Below are 19,750 nucleotides of genomic sequence, written 5' to 3' on the forward strand. Positions count from 1 at the left end.
TAATTGTATTTTTTTTTTAAGAAGGTCATCATTATGAGAGTTATCCACAGTCTGAACACTAACACAATCAAGACAACCGATACATTGTTGTTGCTGTTACTTTTGCCAAATGCTATTGAGGCAACTCATACTCATACATTACAGCCCTTTATAGGGTTTCCAAGCAGCAGCTGGTGGGTTTGATCTTCTGACCTCGTGATTCACAGTGCAGTGCTAATCCTATAGTACCACACCAGGAGTCTACTGTTAAAGGAAAAATGAAAAGAAACAAAACATGTAAACTATCACAAAATAATTAGATCTTTTAGGCCTTTTTTCTTAAATACATATATCAAATATACACACAATCCTCTTTCTTTGGACCCAGGATGCAAGTAGCATTTAACTGTATGCTAATTGTGTTACATAACAGTTATTTATCCACTGTGAAATCACAATTAAATTGCCAACAAAGAATTCCAATTTCAGTCAGAAATGTAGCAAATCATGCCACAGAGAATGTTGTTTGCATAAGTGTCTCATATCTTCTCAGTACAGCATTATGAAAGGTGGCAATGACAATACTACCACTTCTTTAAAAAAGTACAAATTATTTTTATTAAAGAATATAAGCAGCACATGCTGATTCTAACAGTTTTCTTCCCAAAGCTGAAAACAAAGGCATTTATTGAAATTAGGTTTTAATAATTATTACACTTTAATAAACAAATTAAGAAACAGGAGACTGATATTCTAATGCATAAGTTGTTCTTTCCTTACTGTACTTTTCAGACCACTTGCGAGTTAACTCTAGATAAAGACCTGGCTTGTAAGGCCGGTAATCCAGGTATACAGTATTACTAGTTCTTTTGGGTACAGCTTTTTCAATCTGAGTTCCTTCATGCCACTCATTGAAAGAAGTAACAGAAATTAAACTGGGGCGGGTCTTCAGGGCAACACTCAGAGCAGTTTCATAATACTTCCCATTGACTCTATTCCGAGTATTATGAGAGTTCCATGGACGAATGCTGGTGTCGATGTATCCTGGACCCACACTTGGGATAAATATCAAGTTGTAGTTATCACAAAAGGCTTTCAGGCTAGCCCAGTTCTGATGTGATGAGCCATAAGTAAAGCCATTTGTGGCAAAATATGTGTAAATCCCATCAAAACCACTGTGAAGAATTTCAAATTTATGTTTCTCTTCTACTAAAAGTGCAATAAACAATCCATCATAAGGAGAATTGCGAATACTCTGAGAGCCTGAGGTGGTTAACAGATTGGCCCATTTTTCAGGCTTTATGATATAGGAATCATAGACATAAAACATAGGAAGCGCTTTGCCGGTCCTAGTCTTGTACCTGTAGAAAGCTGGATGATTTCCATATCTAAAACAGAAACATGGAAAAGCAAAATGAATATTCACAACTCACTTACCATCCATCGGCAAAAACTGTTTATGTACTGAAAATGAAGGCATTCAGCACAGTTTAAGGACATTGTTCACCTTCTTTGGGAATCAGTTACATAAGTGTAACCATTAAAAATGAATTTTTAATTTTACACATTAGAAAATGAAATACTGGGGACATCAAGACATTACCAAGCTAGGAATTAATTATCTCATGTTGAGGTTTACAAATGATGACTAGTGCCATAAAAAGACCATTATTTTCTACATGAATATATAAACTACTTTTTGTATCAGTAATAAATGTTCCATTAATTCTGACAAGTTTCTCTGAAAAAGTACAGCATCTGTCACAAATTATTATCAGTAAAATCTTTTAACAAAATGAAATTGTATTCATAAATTACTTCCTTGTAAGCAGACCAAAGATAAATAAAACCATTAAATGTGAGTCTATTGCTATAAAAGCAGCTTACATTCTGAAACTTCATTTTAAAAAACAGAAGTCAACATTTATAAGATTTAAAGAAATATCATCTGAATATGGAAAGAAGACAAATCACAGAGAGCCTATTTAATATGAAAAACAGTAAACCAATGCCAGTCTGTAACTAGTCACATAGCAAGTTAACAGTAAGGACTTCAGGAATGTTTACCCATAATGGTTGTGACACTAATATAAAAGAGTTTAAATTCATTTTATTAAATATGGCAGATGATAAATCATTAAAATCTTTCAAATATAATTTAAGCGTATTTTTCTCATAACAATACTAATAATTAGATAACATAATAGTAATTATAAGCACAAAAGAAACTTACCTGTCTATGATATACTTGACATTTTTATACATATTTTGATCATCTCGATTGACATATGGCTCTATGTGAAATGTAACCTGAAAACAAAAACAAAACAAAACAAAAATGCTCAGAGGGAAATATAGATTATTATCTATAAGGTAAGCATAAAAATGAGAGTACATCCCAAATTTTTATAAAATGACTGATTTAATACTCTGAATTTAAAATATGTATTTACCAAATATATAAGCTACTAAATAATTTTAATAGTATTAATATTTATTAAGAACTTCCTCTGCTAATAGTATACTAAAGATTTTATGCTTGTTAATCTCAGTTAATCTTCACAACAACTATTTAAGGTAGTTACTATTACAACTTTCATTTTCTAACGAGGTAATTACACAGCTAAAATACCATACCCAACCAAACCCACAGCCAGAGTTGATCCCAATTCACTGTGATCCGATAGAAGCAGTACAACTACTTCCTAGGGTTCCTGGGACTACAAATCTTTACAGAGACAACCTCGTCGTTCTCCAGTAGAGTGGCTGGTAGGTTTGAACTGTCAACCTTATGATTAGCAGCCCAATGCTTGACTCACAGTATAACCAAGGCTCAGTAATTCCTCCAAGTTTATCCACATAATTCAGGTAATCTAAATTCAGAGCTCAAATACTTATAACCTGTAATACTTCTTCCTGTATGTTTACCTTTCTTAAAAAGAAAAAGGTAAAACATAGTGTAAAAAAGAAATCTGGATTTTTATTTTCAGTAAGTTTACATTTAAATAGAATCAACAACAAAAATCTTTAAAAAAAACTTTTTTTTAACATCATTAAAACAGCAGTTTATAAAAATAATTTGCATTGGTACCATAGTAAAACCTGTGTAAGGTAAATATCTGTCAAAGGTGGGAAACTTGTCAGAGCTGGAAAACTAAGGCAGTCCCAAAGCTTTTACCGAGTTATATATAGCAAACTACATAACTTGTAACCAAAGTGCTTAAAACAAAGAGAAAAAGTAATACCTAATGGTATTATGGGACTCATGGTGTAGTGATATATGATAAACCACTGGACTGCGAGCCACAAGTTTGGTGGATCAAACCCACCAGCTGCTCCTCAGAAACCCTACACCTGACACAACAGCATTGAACAATACTTAACAACATTAGTATTGTGACAAAAAAATTAAAAAACCTTAAGTTATTGATAGAATGGTTATACTATAATAATGTTGTTGTTTTAAATACCATCGAATCGCTTCCGACCCATAGGAACCTGTATAGGTTTTCCAAGGAGAACTTGAACTACCAACTTTGCAGCTTAAACCTACTTTGCAGTCCAGCATATTATCCCCAGCACCACACCAGTACTCCATACTATAGTAACAGAAAACAGAATAAAAATACTTTGTAATACTGTACACAGATTTAATTTTCTCTTACTATAGACAGGTTACTTATATCAAATAAAACAATCTATGGTTGTTGTTGTTAAGTGCTGTCAAGTCAATTTTGACTCATACCAAAGAGAAGCTGGTGGGTTTGAACCAATGACCTGTGGTTAGCAGTTCACTGCTTATCCCTATAACACCATTTTGCATACCACTTCTAATAAGCAATATATATGAGAGTTCCCTAAAGTGACAATCTCTTTCATTGTAAGAATATAAGTATTTTCACTTTTATTCTGCGTTCTGTTTCACTCATTCACCAACAGCAGCCAAAAATACTTATGACAATCTAATAAATGTATTGACACCGTTTCAAATTTAGGCCTCTGGTTCTAGGAAATACTTATGGAACTAAATAGTGTCTTCATGTCATTGCAATGTAAAGCAACTGTTTCTGATTATCCAATTAAAGTGAAATGCATTTTACATTAATCAGTTCTAGTTTTCACAGAATCAATTTTAAAGTCAGATAACATTTAGTTCTCTTCGAACAGAACAAGAGAACATCGAATGGATTAAAATTAGGAAAGGTGTGCGCAAGGGTTTTATTCTTTCACCAAACTTATTAAATGTGTATGCAGGGCAATTAATATGAGAAACTGGATCATATGAAGAAAAATGTGGCATCAGGATAGGAGGAAGACTCATTAACAACCTGTGATATGCAGATGACACAAACTTACTTGGTAAAAGTGAAGAGAGCTTAAAATACTTACTGATGAAGATCAAAGACCACAGCCTTCAGTATGGGTTACATTTCCACATAAAGAAAATAAAAATCCTCACCACTGGACCAATAAATAACATCCATGTCAATGGAAAAAGATTGAAGTTGTTAAAGACTCCATTTTGCTTGGATCAAACAAACATCAACACTCAAAGAAGCAGCAGTCAAGAAATCAAATGATGTATTGCATTAGGCAAATCTGCTGAACAAGACCTTTTTAAAGAGTTGAAGAGCAAAGATGTCTGTTAAAGGACTAAGGTGCACCTGATCCAAGCCACGGTAATTTCAATAAACTCATATGCATGTGGAAGTTGGATATTGAACAAGGAAAACTGTAGAAGAATTGATTCATTTGAGCTATGGTGTTGTAGGAGAACATTAAAGTACCATGGACTTCCAAAAGAACAAACCAATCTGTGTTAGAAGAAGTACAGCCAGATTGCTCCTTGGAAACCAGCATGGCCAAACATCATCTCCCATTCTTCAGACATATTATCAGAAGGAACCAATCACTAGAGAAGGAGATATTGTTTGGTAAAGTGGAGGGTCAGAGAAAAAGAGGAAGATTCTCAACGAGATGGAATGGCAGAGTGGTGGCAGTGATGATGGGCTCAGGTGTAGCAACGATTGTGAGGTTGGCCCAGGACCGGGCAGTGTTTCGTTCTGTTGTGCATAGGGTCACTATGAGTTGGTGCTGAATCAATGGTACCTAACAACAACAAATGGCTAATAATGCTGAACATTTTTTCACTTACTTATTGATTCTTTGTATATCCTATTTGGATATTATATGTTATTAATCTAAAGTTGTCAGCATCTTGAATAGTGCTTGGTATATGGTGTTGGTGGTGGTGTGCTGTGGAGTCGGTTCCAACTCATTGCGACCCTGTACATGGTTTCCAAGGCTGTAAATCTTTACAGGAGCAGAAAGCCTTATCTTTCTCCCGTGGAACAGCTGGTAATTTCGAACTGCTGAATTTGAGATTAGTAGCCCGATTCATAACCATTACGCTACCAGAGGTATTAAAGGAATCAATGAACGAACGTATGAAAGATTTTATACAAACTTGAACAGTTAATTATTTTAAGTCAATCATTGGGAAAGATTCACCAAGTTCTCACCACAAATTCATACTAGGCATTTAGGAGCAAGAAGAGGGGGGAAAAAAAAAATGGCCACAGAAAATCTATGCTTTACATGGAGCTCAACAGTCATTTAAAACAGAACCCTGCAGAAAGCATGATTCTAAGAAAACTGGAAATTAAATACATTGTAATTGGTATTAAAAATATGCATTGTTGTTGGAGTCAATTTAATAAAGACCTTGTCTGTATAGGGTTTCTGAGGCGGCTAATCTGTATAGGAGCAAAAACTGCGTAACTAGGGCTCCTTATCGTAGGCATTAGTGAGCTGAAATGGACTGATATTGGCCATTTTGAATCATCATTTGGTTTACTAGATACGCAGGGAAGACAACATGAAGAGGATTAGTGTCGCATTCATCATGAAAACAAGCATTCCAAGATCTATCTTGAAGTACAATATGTCTATGATAGGAAAATATCCATATGCTTACAAGGAAAGCCATTTAATGGCATTATTTTTCAAATTTACATACAAACCACAAAAGCCAATGATAAAATTGAGTAATTCTACCAACTTCTTCAATCTGAAACTGATCAAACATGCACTGATAATTACTGGTAATTGGAATGTGAAACTTAGAAAGAGGTAGGATGAGTAACCGGAAAATATAGCCTTGGTGACATTTTATGATATTTTCATGCTGAAAATCTCATGATAGAATTTTACAAGACCAACAAATTATTCACTGCAAGTACCTAAGGACCTTTTTAAAACAACATTAACAGCAACTATACATATGGATGTCAACAGATAGACTATACAGGAATCAAATTCACTAAATCTGTGGGGCAAGACAATATCATGGATTGCCAGAAAAATAAACAAATCTATCTTGGAAGAAATGCAGCCAGAATGCTCCTTAAAAGAGAGAATGGAGAGTTTGATTCTCATTGGACATACTATCTGGAGGCACCAGTCTCTGAAGAAGGACTTCATGCTTGGTAAAGTGGAGGGTCAGTGAAAAAAAGGTCAATCCAGGGAGATGGACTGACAGTGGCAACACCATAGACTCAAATGTAGCAACAACTGTGAGAAAAGTATGGGGCCAGGCAATTCAGTTGTGCATAAGGTTCTACGAGTCAGAACTGACTAGATGGCATGTAGCAATTGATGAGCTATCATTAAAGCTTAATTATGAGACAGCAACTAATTCACATCACACAGAAAACCTGGATTACTAAACAAAAAAATAATATAAATAAAGGGAAAACATTTTCAGTTCAAGAAGTAGAAACTAAAATGTAAAACAAATCCCTGAAAAGAATTAGAAACAAATTAATGATTAAAATAAAATTAATACATTAGAGCCATTATATTATTTTTAAAAATAGAATTGACAAAATTAAAGGGTTTTTTTTTGGAGGGGGGAGGGACTAAGCAAATCAATAACAATCAAAAAAGTAAAAAAGGGCACATATTTCCTTGCTTTGAATATTAGGAAGTAAAAATAAATGCTATTTAAAAATCCATTTTACATCTAAGATTTTAGACATGGTCAGATATGCATGTCCATTAGAATTGTTAAGTGCCTTCGAGTAGATTTCGACCCATAGTGACCCTGTATAGGGTTTTCAAGGAGTAGGTGGTAAGCTTGAACCACCGACCCTGCAGTTCAAACGGCTTTGCAGTCTGGTGCATTAACCTACAGCGCCACACCAGGACTCGGCATGTCCCTTATAGGCCCCCCAGTTTATCAGTGCAAAACTCACAATAATTTTATCCATTTATTGTCTTGGAACTTTAAATAAGTAAAGTTAAGTTACTGTCATCATTTAATCACATTAACTTTTCTTATATAAGCAAACAAAAGGAAAGTTTTACTTTCTTTATAAATAACAAAATATTCTACACCTTATGTAATTATAAAAAATAACTGCTTGATGACAACAACATAAATAAAAGCCACAGAAAAATTCAATAAATAAGGTCATCTTATGGCTTCATCCTGTTATTTTACATTTAAAGGAAAAACTAAATGACTAGCTAATCCAAGATTTCAGATTTATTCAGCTGAGATTAGAAGTCCAGTCTCATAGTTTCCAGTCTATAAAGTTTATCTACCCTGACACAAACCAAAATATTGATCTACTATTCTACGGGTCACTATGGGTTGGAACCGACTCAACAGCGCTTCATAACAACAACAACAACAACACAAATTCTACAATTTTTGAAAGCATTAGTAGGTCACATTCGTCTTTTTTTTTTTTCTAATATGACTTACACAATCTGAAGTACAGTGAGATCTAGTAGTCTCACATTTCTAAACAATTGCTGTTGTTGTTGTTAAGTGCTGTCAAGTTAGTTCCGACTCATAGCGTCCTCGTATAGGGTTCCTGAGGAGTGGCTGCTGAGTTTGAAATGCCAACCTTGTGGTTCAAATTGACCTTGAAGTTGATGGCTTATCCTATGGTGCTACAGCAGGACTTCTCCAGACAATTAGTGCTTGAGATATTTGCCACACAACTACTGTTGCTCATTCTGTGCTCTCCTTCTACAGAGCTTTACACAAAGAAAACAACCAACCTAGGCTCACATTTCGGAACATTCTCATTTTACCTTTAAAAACCTCCTAAAAGTACTAAAACAGTCAGTTTTCTTGATATGTGAAGGCCTCTTCTCTCCTACCTCTCAGAATTATAGCAGGGACTGGACTTGTTTTATGGAAGATGAATTACATTCGTTATCTAGTCTCAGACCTGGTGCCAGAACCTACCAGCCAGCCTTATTTGTAAATTTCAAATCCAATGGGTGCTCATTGGATCTGATTAGGGGACAAAGCAGAAGCCAGCTTTTGCCTGTAAGCAAGTTTAAGAGATGCTGTCTTAACAGCTACAGAGCTACAGCAGAAAGAGAAGATACTTAATGAACAAGAAAAAATATGCTTGTCTATTTAGTGATTCACTCTGTCCATAAGTTCCATTTCTATTCTCCTGTAGCAGCTGGATCCTTAAGTTGTAAAAGAAAATAAAAACAAAACTAATTTTCATATTTTTATTTAGAATGGAAATATTTAAATAGTGACACACATTATTTCTTAAAGACTTCAATTACCAATAATGGACAAGCCAGACTGTTATCCATGAGAATACATAAAACACCAAGATGCTGCAGAGCTAATAAAAGTCAAAATGATTTTTAAAACAGTGGTAGCAATATGAGAATTCAGGGTAAATGGTCCTCTTGTTAAAAGACACTGTAATTCATATTTTCATTAAGATTTACAAACATATTGCCTTGGAAAACAAGAATAAATTCAAAGAAAAACAAGCAATCTGAGAATAAGAGGAAAACAGGATTGCTCCAGGATACGGAACAGCAGAGGGGATACTTTTTTCAAAAATGAATCCAGCCTTATGAAGAAAAGACCATAGATTAACATTTTTTAATGCCCGATTTTAGATGATTCTTGATTTATATACTAGATTCCCATATACAGTGCCTTATTTCTGGACTTTATATCATATTTCACTGATGTTACTCTCTATATTAGTGCTAACAATGCATTCTTACTGCTATTTTATAGTGCATTCTGGTATCTAGGAAGAGAAGTTTTTTCTTAATAAGCATATAAAAACAAGCTAGATATATATTTTAAAACTTGGATTAGTTTTAAATTTAATTCAAAATTCAAGTTTAATCCTAGAATTTAATTTAATTTTAATTCTATATTAACATTTCTCAGTGGGATTTTCAACTGGAGTAACACTGAATTTACAAGTTATATTAAAAAAAATAAAAACATGCTTGAGAATGGCCATTTTCATAATATTGAATTTTGCCATCAAATTCATATTTCTCCATTTGCAAAGGTCTTTGCTACCTTAGCAGAGCCCTGGTGGTGTTGCAAGTTAAGCGCTGGGTTGCTAGTTGAAACGTCCACAGTTCAAACCTACCAACCTGCTACAATAAGATGAGACTGTCTGCTCCCATAGATATTTAGTCTTGGAAACCCCAAGGAACAGTTCTACTCCATCCCATAGGGTCGCTCTAAGTCAGAATAGACTCACTGGCAATGGGCTTTGTTTGGTTTGGCATAGATTTATTCATGTGTCTATTGCTATGTTACTTTCATTGTACCATTTTTTCTAGTTTTTTTCTAAGTATTTTTTCCAGCTGAAATATAAGAATTTTAAATTTTATAGAGAATTGTTGTATGTTTGTTCTAGCAACCTTATTAAACTCACTTTTTCTAGTAGTTTAATATCAATTTTATTGTTGTTGTTGTATGCCATGGAGTCGGTTCCGACTCATAGCGACCCTGCACAGGGTTTCCGAGGCTGTTAATCTTTATGGGAGCAGAACGCCTCATCCTTCTCCCGCGGAGCAGCTGGTAGTTTCGAACTGCTGAACTTGCGGTTTGCAGCCCGATTCGTAACCCCTACGCTACCAGAGCTCCTTTTATAGGTGTCCTATATAATTAACATTTACAAACAACCCTAATTCTATTTAGAAGTTTTTACTTTTCGTTTTCCAGTCAAACTGCTTTGCTCAGAATCTCTGTAATAGTACTAAATAATACTGAGACTAACAGCATTCTTGTTTTGATCTTAATTTCATAGGCCTGATAATGCAGTTTCTTTGTAAAGTAGGATATTTGATGTAGGTTCCTAAAACATACGTTTAAGTTCTGAAGGTTAAGTCTTGTCCTTTCATCATTAAGGGTTTTATTAGTACCAATTTGTTAAATTTTAATTTCCTCAAATTTTCATCATCTAATAAGTAATCATGTTTTATAATGTATAAATGCAAAGTAAATAAAATTTCATTGACTGTTTAAACGTCCTGTGAGGCAGGTTTTGTTACTCTTTTCATTTTAAAGAAACTGAGCTGCAAGACTACTTATGTAAATATTAAGTAATTATGCCATAATTTGAATCCAGGCAATACGGATTCAGATTTCATACGCTTGGAATAGAGCCCGGCTAATAAACGCTCTTCTCTGAATTTTCTTTAGGAATTCTGCGTGTTTTCATTAGTGATATCTTTATTGTGCTATTCTTTCTTGCTTAGTTTCAGAATCAGGATTGTGCTATTATTATAGAATAAGTTAGAATGCTTTCTGTGGTTAACAAGTTTCTAAAATGACCCCGATGATACCTACCCTCTTGGCATTCATATCCTTGATAGTTCCTTCCTTTACTGTAATATGGTTGGTTTATTAGTAAATATAGTAACAGAACTGGCTGTTGTTGTTATGTACCGTGGAGTTGGTTCCAACTCATAGCAACCCTGAGCAGGGTTGCCAAGTCTGTAAATCTTTACGGGAGCAGAAAGTCTCTTATTTCTCCTGTGGAACAGCTGGTAGTTTCGTACTGCTGACCCTGAGGTTAGCAGCCCAATTCATAACCACTACACTACCAGAGCTCCTTAACAGAACTGGTAGAAGTGTAATATTTAAATATCTTTAAATAATCTTTAAATATCAATTTAAAGATTGTTGTTGGTATTATTAAATGCTTATTGAGTAGGTTCTGAATCATACAGTTTCCAAGAAGCAGGTGGTTGAGTTTGAACCACTGACTTTGCAGTAGCAGTCCAGTGCTTATCCTACACTGCTACACCAGATTAGGTAAACACACACACACACATATATACAAACAAACTGGCTGGAGCTTCTATTCATTCATTCATTCAGGCAAAACAAATGCCTTATCTAGAGAGGTCAGGCTTCCCTTTAGAGATGGCTACGAGGAAGGAGACTGGAAAGATGTCTTCTAGCCTTCACATGACTATAGAGCAATGAGAGACTTTGAACTAGACCCAGCTAGCCACGCCAACTCCTAACCCTTAGAAATTGTGTGAAATAAGAAATGTTTGCTGCCTTAACTCACTAAATTTGGGGCTAATCTGTCATGTAGCAATACATAACAAACTAACTTTACACTATTTAACAATATTATAAGAATCAACTGGTCATGGAAGTTTGAAGAAAACTGACAGGTAAAATCTGGTACTTTGAGAATGTGTAAGTATTAACTTTTAATTTTTTTCCCTAATCAATTCAGATTCATTAACCATTTCTTATATTAAAAAGTACACGTTTTTCATGCATTTTCCCATAAAGCTGCCCATTTTTTATATGCTTGAATATGTTAATACAAATCTTAAACTCCCTTCTATACCTATTTGTAGAGTTTCTGTCTATTTCTATTATCATTTTTCTTTATGTATATTTCCTGTCTCTCTCTCTCTCTCTCTTTATATATATATATATAGCTCTGGTAGCATAGTGGTTACGAATCGGGCTGCGAACCTTCAGGTCAGCAGTTTGAAACTACCAGCTGTTCCGCAGGAGAAAGATGAGGCTTTCTGCTCCCGTAAAAATTTACAGCCTCGGAAACCCTGTACAGGGTCGCTATGAGTCGAAACCGACTCCACGGCACATAACAACAACAACAACACACATATATATATATATATATATATATATATATATATATATATATATATATAAAATCTTACCATTTGTTTTTCTTACAAAAGGAGGTAAATTTATGACTAAATTATGCAGGCTACTGATTCCATATTCTACTTAATTATTCTTAAAGTTTATGGTGAACACTTGTTTTTTGATGTTTTTAGTAGATCTTAGATCTATAAGTCATTTAGCATAAAAATCTTTAAGAAATTATCTTCAAAAATATTTCAATCCTTTTTTTTTCTTTAACTGAAATAATAAGTATAGTTATTGTTAGTGCCATCTACTCAGTTTCGACTCATAGCAACACTATATAGGGTTTGCAAGGAGCAGTTGGTGGATTTGAACCACTGACCTGGCAGTCTAGTGCTTATCGTACAGCATCACACTAGGACTCCAAACAATAAATAGATTTACATAAAACATGGCAAGAAGAGTAACTCAGACGAAGTTTGCGGGTCACAATGCATTACATAAACTTTCTTTGTGAAATAAAGATGGAGTCCTAGTCTGATGCTGTAGGTTAATACTGGATTTCCAAAGCTTTCACCAAATTACTTATAGCAAAATATAACATAACTTGTAACCAAAGTACTTATAACTAATAGACAAAAATTAATACCTATTAGTATTGCATGGAGGGACTGTAGGTTAATGTGCTGTACTGCAAAGTCAGTTTGAACCTCAAGGTCAGCAGTTCAAGCTCACCAGCCACTTCTATTAAAACCCTATAGAGTTGCTATGTATCAGAACCAACTCAATGGCACTTAGCAACAACAACAATAACTTTATGAAATAAAGATAGCATCATTAAGAAAATCCCAAGTCATTATTTTTATAGTCAGGTCATTATTATCACATCAAACTTTTAATTATAATGACAACTCCAAAAATTTAAAGTACAATTTTCTTGGCCAAAAGAATGCTTATATATAGCTTGAAAATAAAAATAAAATACCTTCAGATTATATTTATGAGCTTTATCCAAAATAGTCGGTACCAAGTCATCAGTGGGTTCTCCATTCTCATCATTTGAATCAGGTGGGTACCAAGACACGGCTAGTACACCTAGTAGAAAAGACCATTTAAAACAAAAGACAAAGAGAAAGAAGACAGAAACAGAGATGACTATAGGTATCTGTAGGTTCTGAATTGTTTCCATTGCTGTATCTATCTTACTTGATTATTCCTGTAACTCAACTAGAACAAAGAGGGGGGAAAAAAAAAAAAAAGAGTAATCTGCTATAAATTGATGAACTTGACCTATACTTATGGATGTAGTAGTAGCTCAAAAGAGGGAACAAATCTTAACAGCGAGGATCATTCCCACCCCCTCAGTACAGAAGGTTGACTGGGATGGGCAACTTAGACACTGGCTATCCAAAAAGGGGAGGTGGGGAGGGGGGTGCTACAAAGGCAAGAAGTGACTGGCTTACAAGCTTTCAAGAGGGAGCCTAGTTCCAGAGGGTGTGGGGGAAGGTAGAATCTCCACTGAGTGGTTTCCAATCTGCCTGGATGGGGCTGATGAAAGGAGGTGTGGATAAGACTCTTATGGTACAATAGTGAATAACTGCTATCAGAACTGACTGTGTGAGTTGAAAATGTAAAGGTAGATGTTTTGTTAACAAAAGGAGGAGAGTGGTTGACTTTGCAGTCCAGGAGCGGAGGGCCCTGGGACCATCAAGAGAGAGGAGCAGCGTGCGAGATCCTACCCACAGAACCAGAGACACCAGAGATGGAGGCAGAGATGATGATATGGAGAGATGGAGCGGCTGGGAATTCTGGACACAGAGAGGGAGAGGGGCTGTGTGCTGGCAGCTTGGGAGTAGGCTTACGGGGTGTACCCTGTTTTTGTTTGATGATGCATGGAGGGGATTGTAATCACTGCAATGAAATGAAATACAATAGGATGAATGTAAAGCTAATGCTCTCCCATGTAAACTACCGCATAATTTTCAATAAAAACTTAAAAAACAAACAATTATATTAGCATTAAACAGCAAAATCTAAACTAGGATGTGGGTTGCAACTGTGCCTGGCCAGATGTCTCAGGGTCTAGCCAAGAAAAAATAAGCTCTACTCATAGCATGCTTAAAACTGCTCAAAGCCTGGGGTCCCCTCTCTGTGAAAGGACCTATGAGATTTGTGGTTAGGGCATCCTTGTTTGTCTTTTCTCCAGGTACAAACTAGGGCATGCAGGCCACGATCTGTCTCTGTCATTCATCTGGCTGCGGGGAGATCAACATGAAGGTACTGAACTTTTCCCTGCTTATGACTGTCTTCTGCAATAAAGAGTAAGTAAAACTGGTATTTGTCTGGGACGCTCTTTGATTTGTGTCATCTTTGTCTCAAACATCTCAATATCTCTTGCCCCAAGTTTGGTTGTATGCCTCACTTGTGAGGCCATTTCTACTGTTTCTATTGACTGTGCTCTACCAACTAGGAATCAAATCCCCATGCTAAAATCAAGTCTATATATTGTAGAAGTCACAGAGACTAAGAGATCAGAACAGAGAGTTCCAAAATAGTCTCACACATGCCCATATGATATGTATTAATTCTATTTCTATGGAACTAGGACAGTGCTCTCAACAAATAAAACTAGAAAAATCAGATGCCCACGCTAAAAATCTGAAAGACAGGTGTTCTCATTTTCTAGGCATAAAAACTATTTACCATAGTTTCTATCATCTCAGACAAGAGACTTTCAACCACAAAATGTATAGGGCACATGAAAAAGCAGGAAAAACACCACACTACCCAGGGGCAAAGCAATCAACAGAACTAGATTCAGACATCCATAACAGTATTTAAAATGGTGTGGAACTACCACCAATCAACAAACAGGGAAATAAATTTGAATTTAATAAAAATGCAGTTATTGTCAAAAAAAAAAATTTTTATATATATATATATTATCAAAAGTTAAAAAGTTAACATTCAAACTTAAAAAATTCAATTAACCTAAAAGTAATTTCTATTTCTCCTGTTATTTTTCTGTAAAAAATTTGAGACTCAGAAAGAAAAATTCTGACCTTTGTTGTTGTTAAGTGCCACTGAATCAGTTCTGACTCCTAGTGACCCTGTATAGGGTTTCCCAGGAGCAACTGGTGGGCTTTAACTGCCAAGTAGTGGCTAGCACTCCAGCGTTTATCCTACAGTGCCATACCAGGGCTCCAAGAGAGTATTAATTGTTGTTATTGTTAAGTGCCACTGAGTGAGTTCCGGCGATATATAGCAACCCTGCATTGGGGTTTCTAAGGAGCAGCTTGTGGGTTTGAACTGCTGAACTTGTGTTTAGCAAGTGCTTATACTAACGGACCATAACAAGACTCCACTTAAAGCAATACACACTATTATGTTATATTTATGTATGCAAGAAGTGAGACATGAATCTATTTAGGCAAGATCAAAGGTTCAAACTAGACTATATGCCTTTCTGAAGATGGTGACTGTTTCCTTGCCATTTCCAGATTCCAGAAACCATAAGTCTTTGGTTTATGGTCCCTTTTCTTTATCCTCAAAATCGCCAATGGCAAATAGAGTCATTTTCTTATCAAATTTCTCTGATCTTCTTTTCCCTGTTCTTTCACCTTTAAGAATACATGATTCGACTCAATCCACCTGAATAATCCAAAATAACCCCTCCCACTACTCACCACCAGATGAGCTGATTAAAAACCAAATCCAGGACCTTAATTCCTTTTTGCCATGTAAGGTAACATAGTCATAGATTCCAAGGTTTAGGATATATGGACATCTTACGGGCAACTATGATAATCACCCCACTATTTTTTTTCCAAGACTAAAAAAATATACATGAAAAGCATTTCCATGGTATCTTTAGAATCATCAGATTATCAAAACATGAGACTATATGGTATGTGATCATTTACTTAACACACGTGAAAATCATGCAAGAGTTTTCAATTTGCTCCCTGATAATTCTAATAGCTAATGATTTGTGTTTAAACAGAGTTATTGATACTTCATCTTAATTTCACCATCATTTTTTAAAAAACAAAAGAGATTATGATATTTGGATTTACATACACAGTACCACTAATTTGTAGTCCTGGTGTCACATTGTAGAATAAGCTCTAGATTGCTAACCGCAAGGCTGGCAGTTCAAACCTACCAGTTGCTCCTTGGAAACTCTACACAGGGTAGCTGAGTCAGAAATGACTTGATGGCACTTAACAACAATAACCTCTCATTTCAAAAGCACAAAGTCAACTGACTTGTACTGTGCAGTAATACAAATACTGCAACAGCAATTTAAGAAGACATAAAAAAGGATATCTGTATCAAGAAAAAAGATGAATGTTGAAGATGAAGTCAAAACATTCAATTATATAGCAATTTAAATAGCCTTCACTTGCTATCTTTCTCAATTTCAGAAATGCCAGACTTAACATGTCAGCTCATTGATTAAAAACATATCTTATGCTCAGGATTTTGAGAGTCAATTTATTCTTTACCTATAATAAATAAAATTCAATATTTAATTGGTTAAGAAAGAATGTATTCTAAAACACATTATAATGTCATCACTTTGATTACTACTTAGTAATTGTTTATTTTTCCCAACAGAAAATCTACGAGAAAAGTAAGATATTTGCATCAATAGTGAAAATGTCAACATTAAAAATAGTTGTATTTCTGCTTAGGTTTGGAAATCATTTATATTTCTATATACTATGTAGTATAAAAATAAGTGTAGGAAAATGTCTTTAAAGGTATTTAAAAAGCCTAAAATTAATATAAACTGAAGCTGTTCTTCTTAACCACAATAAAATTATAAAGCAAAAATGTTTCTAACTTTAGATTAATACTTCACTGTATACAGCTCATTTGTAAAGAAAAACTAAAAATTTCTAATAATAACCATTTTCTCTGTCATCCAAGCATATTTTTTAAGCCATTAAGACATAGTACTGAAATAACAACAAAGACTTGAATATGATACATATTTTTGTAAAACATATACAATTTTTTTTTAAAACAGGTCTTCCCCTTAAAATGCATGAGAAAATGGATACAGAGATACATACACACACACAGATGATTCTGTCTGAACTGACCAAAGCTATTTTATGACACAATATAGATGTTGTTGTTGTTGCTAAGGGCCATCGAGTCAATTCCAAATTACAGCAGCCCTTTATAGCAGTTAGTCATCTGTTGCTTACCATACAGCGTCACACCAGGACTCCAACTAATACTGTCAGTACATATTAGAAAACTGGATTTTTAAAAAATAACTGGAAAAAAAAATTACTCCACAAAAATAATCATCTTGCACACATTTGATGTATATTCAAAAGAACTCTACAACGTTTTGTTTATGAAAGAGCCGTGGAGTTGGTTCCAACTCATAGCGACCCTGTACAGGGTTTCTAAGGCTATAAATCTTTACGGGAGCAGAAAGCCTCACCTTTCTCCCATGGAACAGCTGGAAGTGTCTATATACATATAAATTCAAGGTAACTTTGTGCCTTTAGAATGAACTAGATGAAAATGCAAGAACACCCAATTTATTCTTGTGGTCCTATTGCTAAGGACACTAACGAAACTGAGGGAACTGAAACACGCAAGTTTTACAAAGAGCTGTTATTGTTGTAAAGTGCTGTCGAGTCGATTCCTACTCATAGTAACCCGGTATAGCGTTTCCATGGGGCAGCTAGTGAGCTTGAACTGCCATCCAGTGCTGATCCTATAGCACCAAATCAGAACTCCTTACAAAGGGTTTATCAGCAAATTAAAGATTTTCTGGCACCAAATGGTATTTTTCATCTTGCTCACCTGTGGTGCAATATAAATTTATCTAAATATGTGTAATTAGAGTACCAAGAAGGAGAGGAAAGACAAAGATAAGGGTGAGTGAAGGAGAGAAACAGTAGGGATAACAGTTGACTGCTTAACAGAAACAAAAGACAAAAGTTCATTTCAGCACATTGAAGGTACTGAAATGAAGAAAGCAAAAAAAAAAAAAAAAAAACCCCAACAAAACAAAACCACAAAAAATCTTCAAAACTGAAAGTGAAGTAAAGATATTTGTAAACAAAATCTGAGACAACATGTTGCTATCAGACACGTACAAATAATATGCTGAATGAAGTTGCTTGAGCTAAAAGAAAACATAGATCTACATATAAAAAGGAACAATGATGGAAATGGTAAACACAGATAAATATAGAATATTTTTCTTTTTAATTATTTAAAATGATAATTCAATGATTAAATAATAACAGATTTATAACATATATAATGGCAAAATGGATTATAGCAATATATATGCATATATATGTATATATACATATAGCAATAGTAGAAAGGGAAAGGGAAAAAAGGGAGAAAAAAAATTTATTTGTATAAGTTTTATGGATTATAATTTTATAAAAGACATTATACTTTTACTTAAAGATACATTAAGGAGTCCTGGTGTGGTGCTATGGATTAATGTACTGAATTGTAAAGTCAGTTTGAACCACAAGGTCGAAAGTTCAAGCTCACCAGCTGCTCCTTGGAAACCCTGTACAGGATCGCTAGAGTCAGAAGCAACTTGACAGCACTTAATGACAACAATATGATCACCTAAAGGTGCACATTTTAAACACTAGAGCAATCACTAAACAAAAAAGTTCAATATATCTAATCATCCAGAAAAGAATGTAAAATAAAATACTAAACATATTTAATAAAAGTGAAGGCAGGGTAAGAGGAAACAGAACAAAGAATAGATAGGACAAGGAGAAAACAAGCAGCAAAATAAAATATTTTAAATCACCATATCATTATTACATCAAATATAAACAAAATAGAGAAATTAAAAAACAAGAAGTTGTCAAACTAGCCTAAAAAAATAGTAAGACCAAATTATATTTGCAACTAATACTCAATTTCAATTAGTAAGTTAACTTACAAACAAATCTGCTATAATTATAAAATGGGATACTATTCACCCTTTTTGTACCAAAAACCAAATAAAGTGATATACTCTCAAAATATTATACAGAACAAAAGACACCAAAGACACACAAACACACAGGAAAAAATCCATTTTCATAATGCAGTAGAGCATGTATAACTAATCTATAGTGACAGAAGTCAGAACTGTTTCCTGGAGTGGAGGGTTGTTGTTGTTGTTAAATCCATTGAGTAGATTCCGACCCATAGCGACCCTTGCATAGGGTTTCCAAGGAGCAACTGGTGAGCTTAAACCACAGACTTTGCAGTTCAAACGACTTTGCAGTCTGATGGATTAGCCCACAGTGCCACACCAGGAGTGGCGGGTACACACAATAAATATATTGAGGTATGGGAATGTTTATTTTCTTGACTGTTTTTGCTGTTAGGTGCCATTAAGTTGGCACCGACTCATAGTAACCTTATGCACAGCAGAACTACACACTATCCGATCCTAGGCCAACCTTACTACTGTTACCATGCTCGAGTCCATTGATGCTGCCACTTGGCCAATCCATCTCATTGGGGGTCTTCCTTTTTTTCTCTCATCCTCCACGTTACAAAACATGATATCCATTCTCCAGCGACTGGTCCCTACTGACAATATGTACAATGTATGAGAGACTAAGTTTGGTCATCTTGGCTTCCAAGGAGCACTCTGGTTGCACTTCTTCCAACACAGATCTATTGGTTCTTTGGCAGCCCGTGGCACTTTCAATATTCTCCTCCAAAACCATAACCCAAAAGCATCAATTCTTCTACAGTCTTCCTTATTCACTGTCCAGCTTTCACATGCATATGAGGTTATTGAAAATAACATGGCTTGGGTCAGGC

At 34.9% G+C, this 19,750-nt stretch overlaps 1 protein-coding gene across 1 annotated transcript in view; it reads right to left on the reverse strand.

Annotated features, from left to right (window-relative positions):
• Positions 1-465: 465 nt before the first annotated feature.
• Positions 466-19,750, reverse strand: part of MANEA (mannosidase, endo-alpha) — a 20,773-nt gene continuing 1,488 nt past the window's right edge. The window contains exons 2-4 of the mRNA XM_006865854.1: positions 12,906-13,015; positions 2,213-2,289; positions 466-1,367 (exon numbers count right to left, since the gene is read on the reverse strand). Coding sequence (XP_006865916.1) covers positions 710-1,367; positions 2,213-2,289; positions 12,906-13,015 — 845 coding nt within the window. The 3' untranslated portion in view covers positions 466-709. The remainder of the gene's footprint in view (positions 1,368-2,212; positions 2,290-12,905; positions 13,016-19,750) is intronic.

The sequence above is a fragment of the Chrysochloris asiatica genome, unplaced genomic scaffold, assembly GCF_000296735.1.
Source record: "Chrysochloris asiatica unplaced genomic scaffold, ChrAsi1.0 scaffold00084, whole genome shotgun sequence".
In the NCBI taxonomy this organism is placed as follows: Eukaryota; Metazoa; Chordata; class Mammalia; order Afrosoricida; family Chrysochloridae; genus Chrysochloris; species Chrysochloris asiatica.